Source organism: Rhinopithecus roxellana, chromosome 7 (genome assembly GCF_007565055.1).
Source record: "Rhinopithecus roxellana isolate Shanxi Qingling chromosome 7, ASM756505v1, whole genome shotgun sequence".
NCBI classification, from domain to species: Eukaryota; Metazoa; Chordata; class Mammalia; order Primates; family Cercopithecidae; genus Rhinopithecus; species Rhinopithecus roxellana.
In genome coordinates, this window is record NC_044555.1 from 60,003,886 (window position 1) to 60,019,188 (window position 15,303).

The 15,303-nt window shown below is 48.7% G+C and overlaps 1 protein-coding gene across 1 annotated transcript in view; it reads right to left on the bottom strand.

Moving 5' to 3' along the window:
- The window catches only part of FGD1 (FYVE, RhoGEF and PH domain containing 1), a 50,955-nt gene extending 41,589 nt beyond the window's left edge, over positions 1-9,366 (bottom strand). Inside the window, exon 1 of the mRNA XM_030933802.1 lies at positions 8,823-9,366. Within this exon, the coding sequence (XP_030789662.1) occupies positions 8,823-9,129 (307 nt within the window). The 5' untranslated portion in view covers positions 9,130-9,366. The remainder of the gene's footprint in view (positions 1-8,822) is intronic.
- Positions 9,367-15,303: the final 5,937 nt, after the last annotated feature.

Below are 15,303 nucleotides of genomic sequence, written 5' to 3' on the forward strand. Positions count from 1 at the left end.
TGATCCACCCGCCTCGGCCTCCCAAAGTGCTAGGATTACTGGCATGAGCCACCGTGTCCGGTCGATTTTGTTTTTTAAGACACAGTCTTGGCCGGGCACAGTGGCTCATGCCTGTAATCCCAGCACTTTGGGAGGCCAAGGTGGGTGGATCACAAGGTCAGGAGTTCAAGACCAGCCTGGCCAACATGGTGAAACCCTGTCTCTACTAAAAATACAAAAATTAGCTGGGCATGGTGGCTTGTGCCAGTAATCCCAGCTACTGGGGAGGCTGACGCAGGAGAATTGCTTGAACGGGGACCCGGGAGGTGGAGGTTGCAGTGAGACGAGACTGCCACTACACTCCAGCCTGAGCGAGAGAGCAAGACTTTGTCTCAAAAACAACACAACACAAAACAAAACAAAGAAAACAACAACAACAAAAACACAGTCTTGCTCTGTCACCCAGGCTGGAGTGCAGCGGTGTGATCTCGGCTCACTGCAACCTCTGCCTCCCGGGGTCAGGTGATTCTCGTGCCTCAGCCTCCCGAGTAGCTGAGATTACAGGTGTGAGCCACCGTGCCCAGTCCTCAAATATGCTTTAAAAACGGCTGGGTCTCAGCTTCATGAAAATATACTTTAAAAACTGCTTTCCCCCGAAAAAAGGCATTTCTATGGCAAAGTTCCAGCAGGTACTGAATAATTCATCTGAGTGTCACCCTGCCAACCTTACTGTCTGTCTTCAAGGATGGGACTGGCTCCCAGATCTATACATGGTATGCGTTGGTGGTGAAAACTCCCAAACATCACTGGCCCAGGCCTCTTGCCTGAGTTTTCCAATCTTACATCCAAATGTCTGCTTGCGAGATGACACAAACAAATGGGAAAACATTCCATGCTCATGGACTGGAAAAATCAATATTGCTCAAATGGCCATACTGCCCAAAGCAATTTACAGATTCAATGCTATTCCTATCAAACTACCAATGACATTCTTCACAGAATTTTAAAAAACTATTTAAAAATTAATATAGAAACAAAAGTGTCCAAATAGCCAAGGCAATCCGAAATAAAGAGAACAAAGCCAGTTGGGCATGGTGGCTCAAGCTTGTAATCCCAGCACTTTGGGTGGCCAAGGCAGGCGGATCACCTGAGGTCAGGAGTTCAAGACCAGTCTGGCCAACATGGAGAGACCATATCTCTACTAAAAATACAAAAATTAGCCAGGCATGGTGGTGGGCACCTGTAATCCCAGCTACTCAGGAGGCTGAGGCAGGAGAATCACTTGAGTCCCGGAGGCAGAGTTTGCAGTGAGCTGAGATCATGCCACTGCACTCCAGCCTAGGCGACAGAGTGACACTCCATCTAAAAACAAAAACAAAACAAAACAAAAACAAAACAAAAAACCCACGGTGGCTCACACCTGTAATCCCCAGCACTTTGGGAGGCCGAGGCAGGCAGATCACGAGGTCAGGAGTTCAAGACCAGCCTGGCCAACGTGGCGAAATCCCGTCTCTACTAAAAATACAAAAATTAGCTGGGCGTGGTGGTGTGTGCCTGTAATCCCAGCTACTTGGGAGGCTGAGGCAGGAGAACTGCTTGAACTGGGACCCGGGAGGAGGAGGTTGCAGTGAGCTGAGATCACGCCACTGCACTTCAGCCTGGGTTACGGAGTGAGACTCAGTCTCAAAAAAAAGAAAAAAAAAAAAGTCTGGGCGCTGTGGCTCACGCCTGTAATCCCAGCACTTTGGACAAAGGCCAAGGCAGGTGGATCACGAGGTCAGGAGATTAAGACCATCCTGGCTAACACGGTGAAACCTGTCTCAACTAAAAATACAAAAAATTAGCTGGGCGTGGTGGTGGGCACCTGTAGTCCCAGCTACTCGGGAGGCTGAGGCAGGAGAATGGCGTGAACCTGGGAGGCGGAGCTTGTAGTGAGCTGAGATCGCACCACTGCACTCCAGCCTGGGCGACAGAGCGAGACTCTGTCTCGACAGCAAGAACAAAACAACAACAACAACAAAAAACAACCAGAGGCATCACACTACCGACTTTATATTTACAGGGCTACAGTAACCAAAACAGCATGGTACTGGACAAAAACAGATACACAGACCAACGGAACAGAATAGAGAGCCCAGAAATAAGGCCACACACCTACAACCATCTAACCTTTGACAGAATTGACAAAAGCAGCAATGGGGAAAGGACTCCCTAGTCAATAAATGGTGCTAGGATAACTGGCTAGCCACATGCAGAAGACTGAAACTGGATCCCTTCCTTACACCATATACTAAAATCAACTCAAGATGGATTAAAGACTTAAATGTAAAACCTAAAACTATAAAAACCCTGGAAGACAACCTAGGAAATACCATTTTGGACACAGGACCTGGCAAATATTTCATAATGAAGGCACTAAAAGCAATTGCAACAAAAACAAAAATTGACAAATGGGACCTGATTAAATGAAAGAGCTTCTGCACAGCAAAAGAAACTATCAACAGAGTAAACAACCTACAGAAATGGGAGAAAATATTTGCAAACTATGCATCTGACAAAGGTCCAATATCCAGAATCCGTAAGGAACTTAAATCAACAAGCAATAAACAACCCCATTAAAAAGTGGGCAAAGGACATGAACAGATACTTTTCAAAAGAACACATACATGTGGCCAATAAGCATATGAAAAAAATGTTCAACATCGGCCGGGCGTGGTGGCTCGCCTGTAATCCTAGCACTTTGGGAGGCCAAGGCGGTTGGATCACGTGAGGTCAGGAGTTCGGGACCAGCCTGGCCAACATGGCGAAACCCCGTCTCTACTAAAAATACAAAAATTAGCTGGGTGTGGTGCCAAGCACCTGTAATCTCGCTACTTGGGAGGCTGAGGTGGGAGAATTGCTTCAACCTGGGAGGCGGAGGTTGAAGTGAGCTGAGACAGAGCCACTGCACTCCAGCCTGAGTGACAGAGAAAAAAAAAAAAAGAAAAAATGCTCAACATCACTAATCATTAGAGAAATGCAAATTAAAACTACAATGAGATACCATTTCACACCAGTCGGAATGGCTATTACTAAAAAGTCAAAAAATAACATGCCAGGTTGTAGAGAAAAGGAAATGCTTATACACTGCTGGTGGGAATGTAAATTAGTTCAGTCATTATGGAAAGCAGTTTGGTGATTTCTCAAATAACTCAAGCAGAATTACCATTCAACTCAGTAATCTCACTATTGGGTATATACTCAAAGGAGTATAAATCGTTCTACCATAAAGACACATGCATATGTATGTTCATCACAGTGCTATTCACAATAGCAAAGACATGGAATTAACCCAAATGCCCATCAATAGTGGACTGGATAAAGAAAATGTGTTATGTATACACCATGGAATACTATGCAGCCATAAAAAAGAATGAGATCATGTCCTTTGTAGGAACATAGATGGAGCTAGAGGCCATTATCCTTAGCAAACTAAGGCAGGAACAGAAAACCAAATACCGCATGTTCTCACTTATAAATGGGAGCTAAACATTGAGTACATATGGACACAAAGAAACAAAAAGCAGACACCGGGGCCTATTTGAGGGTGGAGGGAAGGAGGAGGGTAAGGACTGAAAAACTACCTATCAGGTACCATGCTTATTACCTGGGTGATGAAATAATCTGTATACCAAATCCCCCTGACATGCAGTTTACCCGTATAACAAACTTGCACATGTACCCCTGAACCTAAAATAAAAGTTTAAAAAAAGATTATGGTAAATTCATACAATGGCATATTATTATGCAGTCATTAAAACGTTCAAAAAAAGTTCATGAAGAGTTTTTAATGATGTTGGAAAAATACATTAAATGAAAAAGCATGATATAAAATTGAACATATAGTATGATTTCAATTATGTAAAATACACATCAATATGTAGAAAAAGATCTAGCAGAAAACAGACCACAATATTAAAAGTGATCATCCTGGGTAGTAAAAAACAAAAATGAACCAAACCCACAAATGCCTGCTGGCCATCTTCACCTGCATGTACCCGCAGGCGTTTCAAATTCAACTTGTCTCAAACACAATTTACTATCTTCCCTCAAACCTCCTCCCTCTCTTGTATATAGATGGCCCCACCAACATCCACCAGGTCACTGCAGTTGGTTTCAGAAAACAACATGGAGCAATCTGGACTTTGCCTTTTGTCTCAGCCTCTACATCCAAGCTACTACCAAGGCCTGTCCATGCTAGCATCTAAATATCTCTCAGATCTTACCCTCCTTACCTGCCATCACTCTAACCCAAGCTACTATCACCTCTCTCTGGGAAGACTGCAACACTCACCTGCCTGTCTCCCTGCTTCCACTCTTGCACCCCTTCCATCCATTCTCCCCATGCAGCTAGGGAGAGCTTCCAAACACTCCCATCTGAGCACATCATTCCTGTTAATAAACCCTTTGATGGTTTCTCTTCGTCCTCAGAAGAAAGTTCCTTCTCAGCCTTGTCACTCCACTCCTCCCAATACTAGCCCTATTCCCCAGTGCCCCATGTCTCGCTGCCTTTGCTCCCACTGAATCTCTTACCTGAATTGTCCTCCATGTTCTTCTCTAGCTCTACAACCCTTTCTTGACACCCCTCTAGAGCCCTTCCTTAGGGCCAGACCCTGCACTGAGCACTGATGATGCCAGGGTTTCCTCTGCCTAGAGTCCCAGAATGGCAACTGCCTTCCAATTTGAACTGCCAAAAGGCAGCCATTCACAAGAGCTGAGAATAAGGGGTAAACTGAGGCAGCCAGTGTTTGTGTGTATGAGGGTGAGAGGTTGACTCTCCCTTTGTATTTAATCCCGTGCCTCTGTTTGGGGTTAGGAGTGAGTTAACAGAAGCCCACATGGGTCCCTGGGGAAAGGGCCTTAGAGGGGTAGGCCGATGTATTCTCCTGGCCCTAATGATGCTGACTCACTGTAGGACCATGGCTAAAAAAAATCACTACCTCTCTGAGCCTCCACTGCCCCATCTGGAAAACGGACTTAACTAGTGGTTCCCACTTTAGGCTGTGCATCACAATCACCTAAGGAGCTTTTGAAAATAGATTCCTTGGTTGTCAACCCCAAGATTCTGGAGCGCTGAGGTGGAGTGTGAAATCACATTTCTTTTTAAGGTCAACAAGAGATTCTGATGCTCACTCAGTTCGGGAAACCCAGAATGAGACAGTATCTAGGGTCTTTTCTAACTCCAATTTTTACTCTTGGAGACTCTGAAGATGCCTCAGGATCCAAATGAGAGTTAGCCCCTCCTCTTGCCCCCCTCAACTGGCTCAGTTCCCCCATTACCCACAAAACGGCTCTAACATCAGGTACAACTCCTTTGACTTAGCTAGGGTCAGACACCAATATCTCCACAATGCCCGCATCTGGAAGGACATTCTAGGCCTCAACCCTGAGGAACAGAACCGCCATCTCTGCAAACCCCTGCAAGCAAACCACTTTCTGACTCTCTCAAACCCCTCTCTGGCATTTCACCGGGTTTTCCCAGTGACCCTTCGGTTTAATCAACCTGGAAAATGGGCATAGTAACAACTGTCCCTTTCCCCACCAAGAAGCAGACAGGATCACTAAAAGAGAAAGCACTTTGAAGCAATTCAAGGCTGTTCACATGGATAAGATACAATTATTATTTTTAAAAGCCTCCCCCCACCCCCAGGATGAGCCACTGAGCCCTGAAGATGGTGATTCAATAAAGGTCTCAGCAGTGTTAGGGAGGAAGTCAGTAGGCACACGGAAATCTTAACATGTGGACCAGAATGTTTCAACCCTTTAATTGAAGTTCAGGAAACTCTCTCTCTCTCTCTCTCTCTCATACACACACACCCTACAACCACTAACCCTGCCCTCTTAGAGCCAATTATAGGCGAGTCCCGTGGAGAGAGAAGTCAAGTCTCTTGTGCCTATCCCTGGGCCAGCTGGGCAGTGGGGGAGGCAGGCCTCTCACAACCCATGCTGCAGTGAATCACATGGCCCGGGGCCCACCTAGTCAGGGCCTGAGTAATTCCTCCGCCTCTTCTTCAGAAGGTTTTTCTCTTATTTTTTTAACTTAATTTTATTTTTTTTAAACTCCTGGTTGCTGAGGATTTATACCATGCTGCAGGCTTTATAACCATTAACTCATAGACTCCTCATTGCATTCTCTAGATGAAGAAACTGAGGTTCAGAGAAGGGAAGTCACCCATCCAGGGTCACAAAGTGAATTAGTTAGAATAGGAGGCCAGGTCCTTCCCTGACACTTGTCTTATTCGCAATCCCCATCTTGAATTTAAAAAAAAAAAAAAAAAAAAAAAAAAAGACACCCACTACGCAATTACAGAGGCAGGGACTTTGTTGGGGAAAAGGATCCTGGGAACTCTGTGTTGCCTTTTTGGGGAGGAGGAGAGTGGTTTAGGAAGGGTATTATGATTTGTGATTTGAATGAATTGGTGGATTGGGAAGGCATACTCAGAATCATCACCATGTATTGATTACAGAGGCCAGAGACTAGGGGTCTAGACATTGCCCAGCTACTGACTTTCAGATCAAGAGTATCCAGAGGGCAGGAATTTGGTGTCCTTTTTTTTTTTTTTTTTTTTTTTTTTTTGAGACGGAGTCTCGCTCTGTCTCCTAGGCTGGAGTGCAGTGGCACAATTTTGGCTCACTGCAAGCTCCACCTCCCGGGTTCACGCCATTCTCCTGCCTCAGTCTCCTGAGTAGCTGGGACTACAGGCGTCCACCACCATGCCCGGCTAATTTTTTTGTATTTTTAGTAGAGAGGGGTTTCACTGTGTTAGCCAGGATGATCTTGAACTCCTGACCTCGTGATCCACCCGCCTTGGCCTTCCAAAGTGCTGGGATTACAGGCGTGAGCCACCGCGCCTGGCCTGGTGTCCTTCTTTCAGACAGTAGTTACTGCGGGGCCTACTATGTGCTTCTTTAGTATCTGTTTAGGCATTTATTTAATGAGGATTTATTGAGCAACTACTGTGTGTTAGGCACTGTGCTAGTTGCTGGGGATACAACAGTGAGCAAAAGAGATATAGTCGCCTTGCCCCCATGGAGCTCACATTCTAGTGAAGGAAGACAGGCAATAAACGAGTACACACATACAATAAGATAATTTCAGATTGTACTAAGCGCAAGGATGGAAGCACACTCACAGTCTCTGATGGAGGCTCACAAGTGGCCCTACCTAAAGTGGTCAGGGATGGTCTCTTGGAAGAGGTGACATTTGACCTGAGACATGCAAGACGACGAGCAAGCCAGGTAGAGAGGGCTAGGGGAAGAGCTTCCAGCCAGAAGGAAAACCCAATGCAAAGTCCTGGGGCGGGAGTGCTTATGGCCTGTTTTGGCATCTGAAAAAAGGCACTGACTTTACACAGTGTCAAGGGGAGTTTGGAAAGCCAGCAGAAGTAACATGCAGGCCAGGGCGTTAAGGGCCTGTTGCCAGTTGGTTATCTTCAGCCCACACGGAAGGAGTCCCCTGAAATCTCCCAGAGGTTCCATGACTAGCCCAAGGTCATGACGGCAGCAAAAGGTACATCCTGCCCATGCTTTATACTTCACTACTGCTACCTGGTGCAAGGCCATGGTCCCAGAGATCTGTGGAACCTGAGGTGTGAACCCGGGAGCCCCCAAAGGCTTAACAACTCCTTCAGTCCCAGTGGAAGGCAGGGCAGATGTGCTGTGCTCTTCTGTGGCTCCTGGGCTCAGGCCCATATGAGAATGTCCCCATATGGGGGAGGTCCTGCTGGGCTCCTCAGACACTTAGGCCTGTGTAGCACAAAGGCAGTGGTCTGTGGCCTCGGCCTGACCTAGAGCTGCTCCACCTTTTCGAACCCGAGAAACCATCCTGATTTCACATCACAACCAACCTCGTGGCCCTGCAGCTCTCCAGCTCCTGCTACAACTGGCTTCTGCCTCTGTTGGCTTTTCTGCTGTCTCCCTACCTATCAGCCCCTCCAGCCTTCTCCTCTAGCCTGACTCCCAAGCCCCACCTCTTCCACCTTTCTCTCTCATCAGCACCGTCTATTCCTTCCTTCCCTTGCTCTCCCGCCACACACACCTGGCAAAATCCCAACCTTGGATCAATCCACCATCCTTCTTTTTTTTTTTTCTGCTCATACTCCAGGGCTGCTGAATAGTACAGGAGAAAATCACATAAGCAGAAGGCTTGGCATTACTTTCATGGTCTCCAGCCTCAGTTTGGGGAAGCAGAAAGACCACAGACTTTGGACACAAATAGATCTGGTTCAAATCTTGGCTCCCTACTAGCTGTGTGACCTTGGGCAAGTAGCTTAACTTCTCTGAGCTTCAGTTTCCTTCCCTACAAAATGGGACTAATAGTATCTACTTCATGAGGGTTCCTGAAGCTGAAATGAAAATCTATGTAAAGCACCCAGTCCAGTGCCTGGTACAATGTAGGCGCTTGGCAAATGGAAGACTCCTTTTTTTTCTTCTGTTCTCCAAACTAAACCCTGGTTTCCCCAACCAAATATCCGTTGCTGCCTTGCAATCCTCCCTCTTTTTCTCGCGAGTGCTCCCTCTCCCATTAGCCTCAGCGGACAGACAAGAAGGGGGTTGGAGTGGTTGCGGGGCACAAGGGACAGAGAGAGGAGATGGGAACAGAGGTTGAAAGGACTGGACACAAGGCCAAGGGACGTGGGGAGGGGGAGGGGGTTGAGGGGACCCAAAGGGCCGAGGTAGGGGAGCCTGTCCCGAGGTAAGGGAGCCTGTCCCGAGGTGGGGCTTAGAGGACTCGAGAACAAGAATCCGCTCCCAGTACCAGGCCCGTGGCCCGGGCTCCCATGCTCTCTCGGTCACTCACTCACCAGGCCGAGGCTGCGAGCCCTCCAGGTGGTAAGAGAAGCGCAGGGCCCGGTGGTGCTGTGGACTGGGACCGCAGGGCAAGACCCGGTGGCCTGGAGCAGTGCCCAGGCTGGTGTCCGAGGGTCCGACAAACTGGGGATCCAGTGGGCCGCCAAGAGCCGAACCTGAGCCCCTGAGCGCCAGCAGTCCGGGTTCCGAGGCTCCAGGGTCCGAGTCGGCACAGGCCGGCGGAGCGGCGCCCGGCGGGTTCGCTGCCGGGTGTTCGGGATCCGAAGGCCCGGCGCCCCCCGGGGCTCGGTGGCCATGCATGGTCCGGGCCTGGGCGCGGGGCCCGAGCTCCCCGCTTGGCTCCAGCTCCTGGGGCGGAGGCGCGGGCGGAGGAGGCCCGGCGCCCGGCAGAGCAGCGGCCTCAGGATCGGGGGGCGGGGCTGCGGGCTCAGCCCCACTGCGGAGACTCAAGCCCCCAGCCCGGGCCCGGGCCAGCAGCCGTGGCAGCGGTGGCAGTAGCAGGAACAGCCGCGGCCACCGCCGCTGCCGTGCCAGGCATCGCCGGCCCCGGCCCCGGCCCCGCGCGGGGAGTGGGCTCGACGGGGCCGGGGGCCCGCTGGGGAGCGCTGTCTATGCGGCTGCGGTTGGGCGAGGGTTGAAGGGCTACGCTCGGCGGGGACTCTCTCGTGGACTGCGAGCCACTTCCGTGGCCCCGGGCCGAGAAGTCGGTCGGATCCAAGTGCGGGGTCTCTTCTTTCTCCCCGTATGGGAATAGATCTGGGCTCTCCTGGCTGGTTGGAAAGCGTTCTTCCTCCCGCCGCAGCCGAGGCCGGGGGCGGAGGAGAGGGGAGGGGAGAAGAGGGGAGGGAAGAGAACGGCGGTGTCCGGGGGCGCGCGTGTGCGCCGCGCTTAGGCTGCGGGGCTCGCCTTCAGCCAGTCGTCCCAGACGATGCTCCAGCCCCTGGGGCAGGAGAACTGCCTGGGCCGGGCTCCAGTGTCCTCCCCAGCTTCAGCCTGGGGCTCGGCGGCGGCGGGCGGGAAGGAGCCCTGGGAAAGGGGGTGGGGAGGCGGGAGCCTAGCAGAGGCAGCCGCAGCCACAGCGGCGCTGGGACCCAGTTACCGGGGCCCCGCCCCCTCGCCCGGGATTTGCGCCTGACCACGCCCCCTCGCTCGGGTCCGCCTCACTTCTCGCTGCGACCGCTTTCAAGGCCCTCCTGCCCCTTAAAAAATTTCCCCTCAGCCTGCTTTCCCCACAGGCAAGTCTCCGGGCTCAACCCCCCTTCCCCCATATCTGCCCTTCCATCCCATCTCAGGTCTTCCCCCCTCTGCTTGCCTTTCACTCTCTTTTCCAAAAGCCTTTCCGCATGTTCCCGAGTGTTCCTAGGGCTGAGCTCATAGAGGACCTGTCTCTGATTCTCCTTCACTCTGCTCAGACCAGATATCATGGTCCCTTACTTAGTCACTTTCTTAAATACCCTCAGTTCCCTGATTTGTCTCATCCGTCTGGCAACATCCCAATCTTGAATCAGTCCAACTGTCCGCCTTTTTCGTGCCTGCGCCCAGGCAGCTAAACATTGCTGGAGAAAACTATTCAACTTCACAGATTTGTGCCACTATAAACCCATGGTTCCCAGCTTCTACCAGGCCCTCAGTTTTGACCCACAACCCTACTAGTCAGCTCTCCCTCCCGTTCTCCACAGTGGCCATTTCAAACCTTCTCCTTTCCCCTCAAACTCCCAACTTCTCCATCTGCCCCGTAACCCTCAGCAAATAACCTGACCTACTGCAGAGAGTAAACAGAAGCCACCGTAGAGGAAGCTCTTGACTTTTTGCTACAAAGCCTAGGAATTTGTCCTTGTTCCTTCCCAACAGCATCTAAACATACTCAGGCCTCTTCCATCTAAAAACAAATAAACAATTACCAAGAATTCTCCCTCTCCAACCACCTCCTTCTCTTCTCTTCCACAAACTTCTCAAAAGAGTTGCCTACACCCAACTGTCTTCATTTTCCCACCTCCCACTTATCTTTCAACCCACTCCAATCTGCCTCCACTACTTGCTTGAAACTGCTCTCTCTCATCAGGGTCTGCCATGAAGCATCTCACTAAATCCCATAGAATCTTTTCTTTTCTTTTTCTTTTTCTTTTTTTTTTTTTTTTTTTTTTTGAGACAGAGTCTCACTCTGTCACCCAGGCTGGAATGCAGTGGCACGATCTCGGCTCACTACAATCTCCGCTTCCTAGGTTCAAGCGATTCTCCTGCCTCAGCCTCCCGAGTTGCTGGGATTACAGGCGCCTGCCACTCCGCCCAGCTAATTTTTTGTATTTTTAGTAGAGATGAGGTTTCACCATATTGGCCAGGCTTGTCTCGAACTCCTAACTTTGTGATTCGCCCGCCCTATTATAGGCGTGAGTCACCGCGCCCAGCCCCCACAGAATCTTTTCAGAGGTTATCCTATTTGGTTTCTTGATAGCATTTGGCACTGTTGACCACTCCTTCCTCCTCAAACCACTTCCATGACACTGCACTTTCCTTGTTTTTCTTCTGCTTTCTTAGTAATTCTTTTTTTACTTTCCAGGCTCCTCTTTGTCCAACGCTTTATGCTGGTGCTCTTTAGGGCTTTGGCCTGAGCTCTCTCATCCTCTCTCTATATATGCTTTTTTTTTTTTCTTTCTTTCTTTCTGAGACAGAGTCTTGCTCTGTCGCCCAGGCTGGAGTGCAGTGGCGCAATCTAGGCTCACTGCAACTTCTGCCTCCCGGGTTCAAGCTATTCTCCTGCCTCAGCCTCCCAAGTAGCTGGTATTACAGGCACGAGCCACCACGCCCGAATAACTTTTGTATTTTTAGTAGAGACGGGGTTTCGCCATGTTGGCCAGGCAGGTCTCCAACTACTGACCTCAAGTGATCCACCTGAGGAAACAGCAGCCTCGGATTGCAGGCCGCTCTTTTCTTTATCTCATTTGCTCCCATGGCTTCAATGATCATATCTTTGCTGATGACTCCCAAATTGATACCTCAAAACCAGATATTTCTCCTGACCCATGCATTCAACTCGTTATTAGGCAGCTCTACCTGAATATACCAGAGACACCTAAAACCTCTGCTTCTTCCCAACTCAAGGCATCCTCCTTCCAACCTGTTTGTCCTTCTTTGTGTCTTACCTTAGTGAATGACACCAGTCAAAGCAGAAACCTGGGTTACACCCTTAATTCTTTTTTCTCCTCCATCCCCCATTCAGTCACCAAGTCCCATCATTTTGACCTCCTACCAAATCTATTTATGTAATCTCTACATTTCTGCTGCCACTACCCTGGTTTAGACCAGAACCATTTCTAACTTGCAATACTGTCACAGCCTCCCTATTTCAGTCTTGTTCTCTGGATTCTATTCTGTACACTATAGGCAGTGTATATATTTTGAAAACATAAATAAGGCCAGGTGCAGTGGCTCACGCCTGTAATCCCAGCACTTTGGGAGGCCAAGGCGGGCGGATCACTTTAGGTCAGGAGTTCGAGATCAGCCTGGCCAAGATGGCGAAACCCTACTTCTACTAAAAATACAAAAATTAGCCGGGCGTGGGGGCGGATGCCTGTAATCCCAGCTACTCGGGAGGCTGAGGCAGAGAATTGCTTGAACCCGGGAGGTGGTGGTTATAGTGAGCCAAGATCGTGCCGCTGCACTCCAGCCTGGGTGACAGAGCAAGACGTGTCTCAAAAAAATAATAATAATAAATATAAATAAATTAATTAAATAAAAGTTAAATCAAATTATATCACTCCCATGTTTAAGACGCTTCATTGAGGGTCTCTACTGGCTCAAAAGGAAACCCACCTTCCTTAACAGGAAAGGTTAAGCTGGACCCTTCATGATCTGTGCCCCTGCCAGCCTTTCCATGCTGAAATTCTTAAACTATTCCTTAGTCTCTCAAGCCTCCAAGTTTTTTGCATATGCTGTTCTCCCTGAGTGAAACGTTCTCCACATCTCCCCAATTCCACTTCATTTGTTCTTCAGATCTCAGCTCATTCAATGAATATCTTTTGAACACAAACTATGGGCCAGGCACCATGTGATGCACTAGCTGTGCAGCAGTGAATAAGACAGACATGAACAAGACAATGGTGAAAAAACTGTCCTCAGAGTTCACTGGCTGGTACTGGAGAGGATGTGAAATAAACACATAATTACAACACATAAACACACATAATTACAAATTGTGATAAGGCTATAAAGGGACAGAACAGGGTGATAGGAAAGAGAATAACGGGTAAGTGTGTGCAGGGGGAGTGATTTAGCCTGAGGGGTCAGGCGAGGGCTGCTATCTAAGCTGACCCCTGAAGGAGTGGGAGTTGGCAGATGAGGAATAGAGACAAAAGTGCTCCAGGCAAAAGATACAGCAAGTGGGAAGGCCCTGGGGGGAAGATAAATGGCCTATTTAGGAGCTAGAGAAGGCTAATATGGCTAAAGCACAGTGTTTGGAAGGCAAGAGGGGTGGGATATGAGATCCAAAAGGTAGGCAGGAGCTAGATTATGCAGTGCTTTTTAGGCCATGTTAAGAATAATGGGTTTTATTCTACAAGCAATGAAAAGGTATTGAAGCAGTGCTTTCAAATGTGGGTCAAACTGGAGAAGGTAATGAAATCAATTTAAGAATAGAAAATATAAGAATGGGCTGGGCGTGGTGGCTCACGCCTGCAATCCAAGTACTTTGGGAGGTCGAGGTGGGTGGATCACCTGAGGTCAGGAGTCTGAGGCCAGCCTGACCAATATGGTGAAATCCCGTCTACTAAAAACACAAAAATTAGCCGGGTGAGGTGGAGCGTGCCTGTAATCCCAGCTACTAAGGTGGCTGAGGCAGGAGAATGGCTTGAACCCAGGAGACGGAGGTTGCAGTGAGGCGAGATCGCGCTACTGCACTCCAGCCTGGGCAACAAAGAGACTCCGTCTCACATACACACACACACAAAATTAATTAATTAATTAATAAAAAGAGTGTATCATAGGATCATGTAGGAAGGATAAGTATGTTTCATGAAACGCTTCAGTTTGTATCATATGTGAACTGGATCCGGAGGAAATAGTATCTGTTTTGCAGATACCTCACATCCCCAAAATGCTGAAATACACATTGAAAGGTTTTAAGCTTGAGGTTCACAGGGTATATTTAACATTTTACGAAGATGACTTTGGTTGCTCTAGATTGAATTGCAGGTGGACAAGATTAGAACCTACTGCAGCCAGAGATGATGGTGAGCTGACTAAGGAGGTGGCAGTGCAGATGGAGAGAGGCAGACCGATTTGAGAGAGATTTAGAATTGAGAAGGCTTGGTGTGAAGGCTTGGGAGAGGGAGGGGGAAGGGAGAATCAAGGATGACTCCAAGGGATCTGGTAATGGTAGGCCAGTCACTCATTGAGATGAAGAAGACAGAAAGAGGAACAGATTTTCAGGGGAAGATCAAGAGTTCAGTTTTGGATATGCTAAACTGGACATGCCCTTGAGATATCCAAGTGGAGAAGTCAAGTAGATAGTGGTATATACATCCCAGGGGAGAAGTCTGTTTCAGATATAAGTGAGAGTTGTCAGCATAAAGATGGCGTTAAAAGCCAACAGTAGAAAAAATCACCCTGAAACAGTAAAGACTGAGAAAGGAAGAGGATCCATGACTGAGCTTTGAGGAACTTCAACTTTACAGGTTGAGTGAAGGAGCAGGAGTTGGCAGAGACTGAAAAAGAAGTAAAGAGCTCTGGGAGCCGTGGCTCACGCCTGTAATCCTAGCACTTTGGGAGGCCGAGGCAGGCGGGTCACAAGGTCAGGAGATCGAGACCATCCTGGCTAACACGGTGAAACCCTGTCTCAACTAAAAATACAAAAAATTAGCTGGGCATGGTGGTGGGTGCCTGTAGTCCCAGCTACTCAGGAGGCTGAGGCAGGAGAATGGCATGAATGCAGGAGGCGGAGCTTGCAGTGAGCCGAGATGGCACCACTGCAGTCCAGCCTGGATGACAGAGCGAGACTCCGTCTCAAAAGAAATCTTAAAAACAACAACAACAGAAAGAGGCAGGGACATAACCAGGAGTGTGTCAAGGATGTTCCAAGAGTGCTGAGAAGATGAGGATTTAAAAGGGTCCATTGGCTATGGCAACATTGATATCATTCATGACCTTGGTAATAGTGGTTTTGGAAGAGTGGGGGTGAACACCAGAATGGATGAAGAGTGAATGGATACCATTGGTGGGAGAGTAAATTGATACAACCATTCTAGAAAAACTTGGGCATTTTCTACTAAAGCTGAATGATGCACATACTCTGTGACCTGGCAATTCTAAGTTTATACCCCAGAGCAGCAGTTCTCACAGTGTGATCTGGGGATCCTGTGGAGGAGGGTAGTGGGGAGAACCAAAACCATAATATAGTAAGATGTTACTTGCTTTTTCACTCTCATTCTCTCAAGAATATAGAGTGGAGTTTTCCAGAGGCTACATGACATGTGATATCAC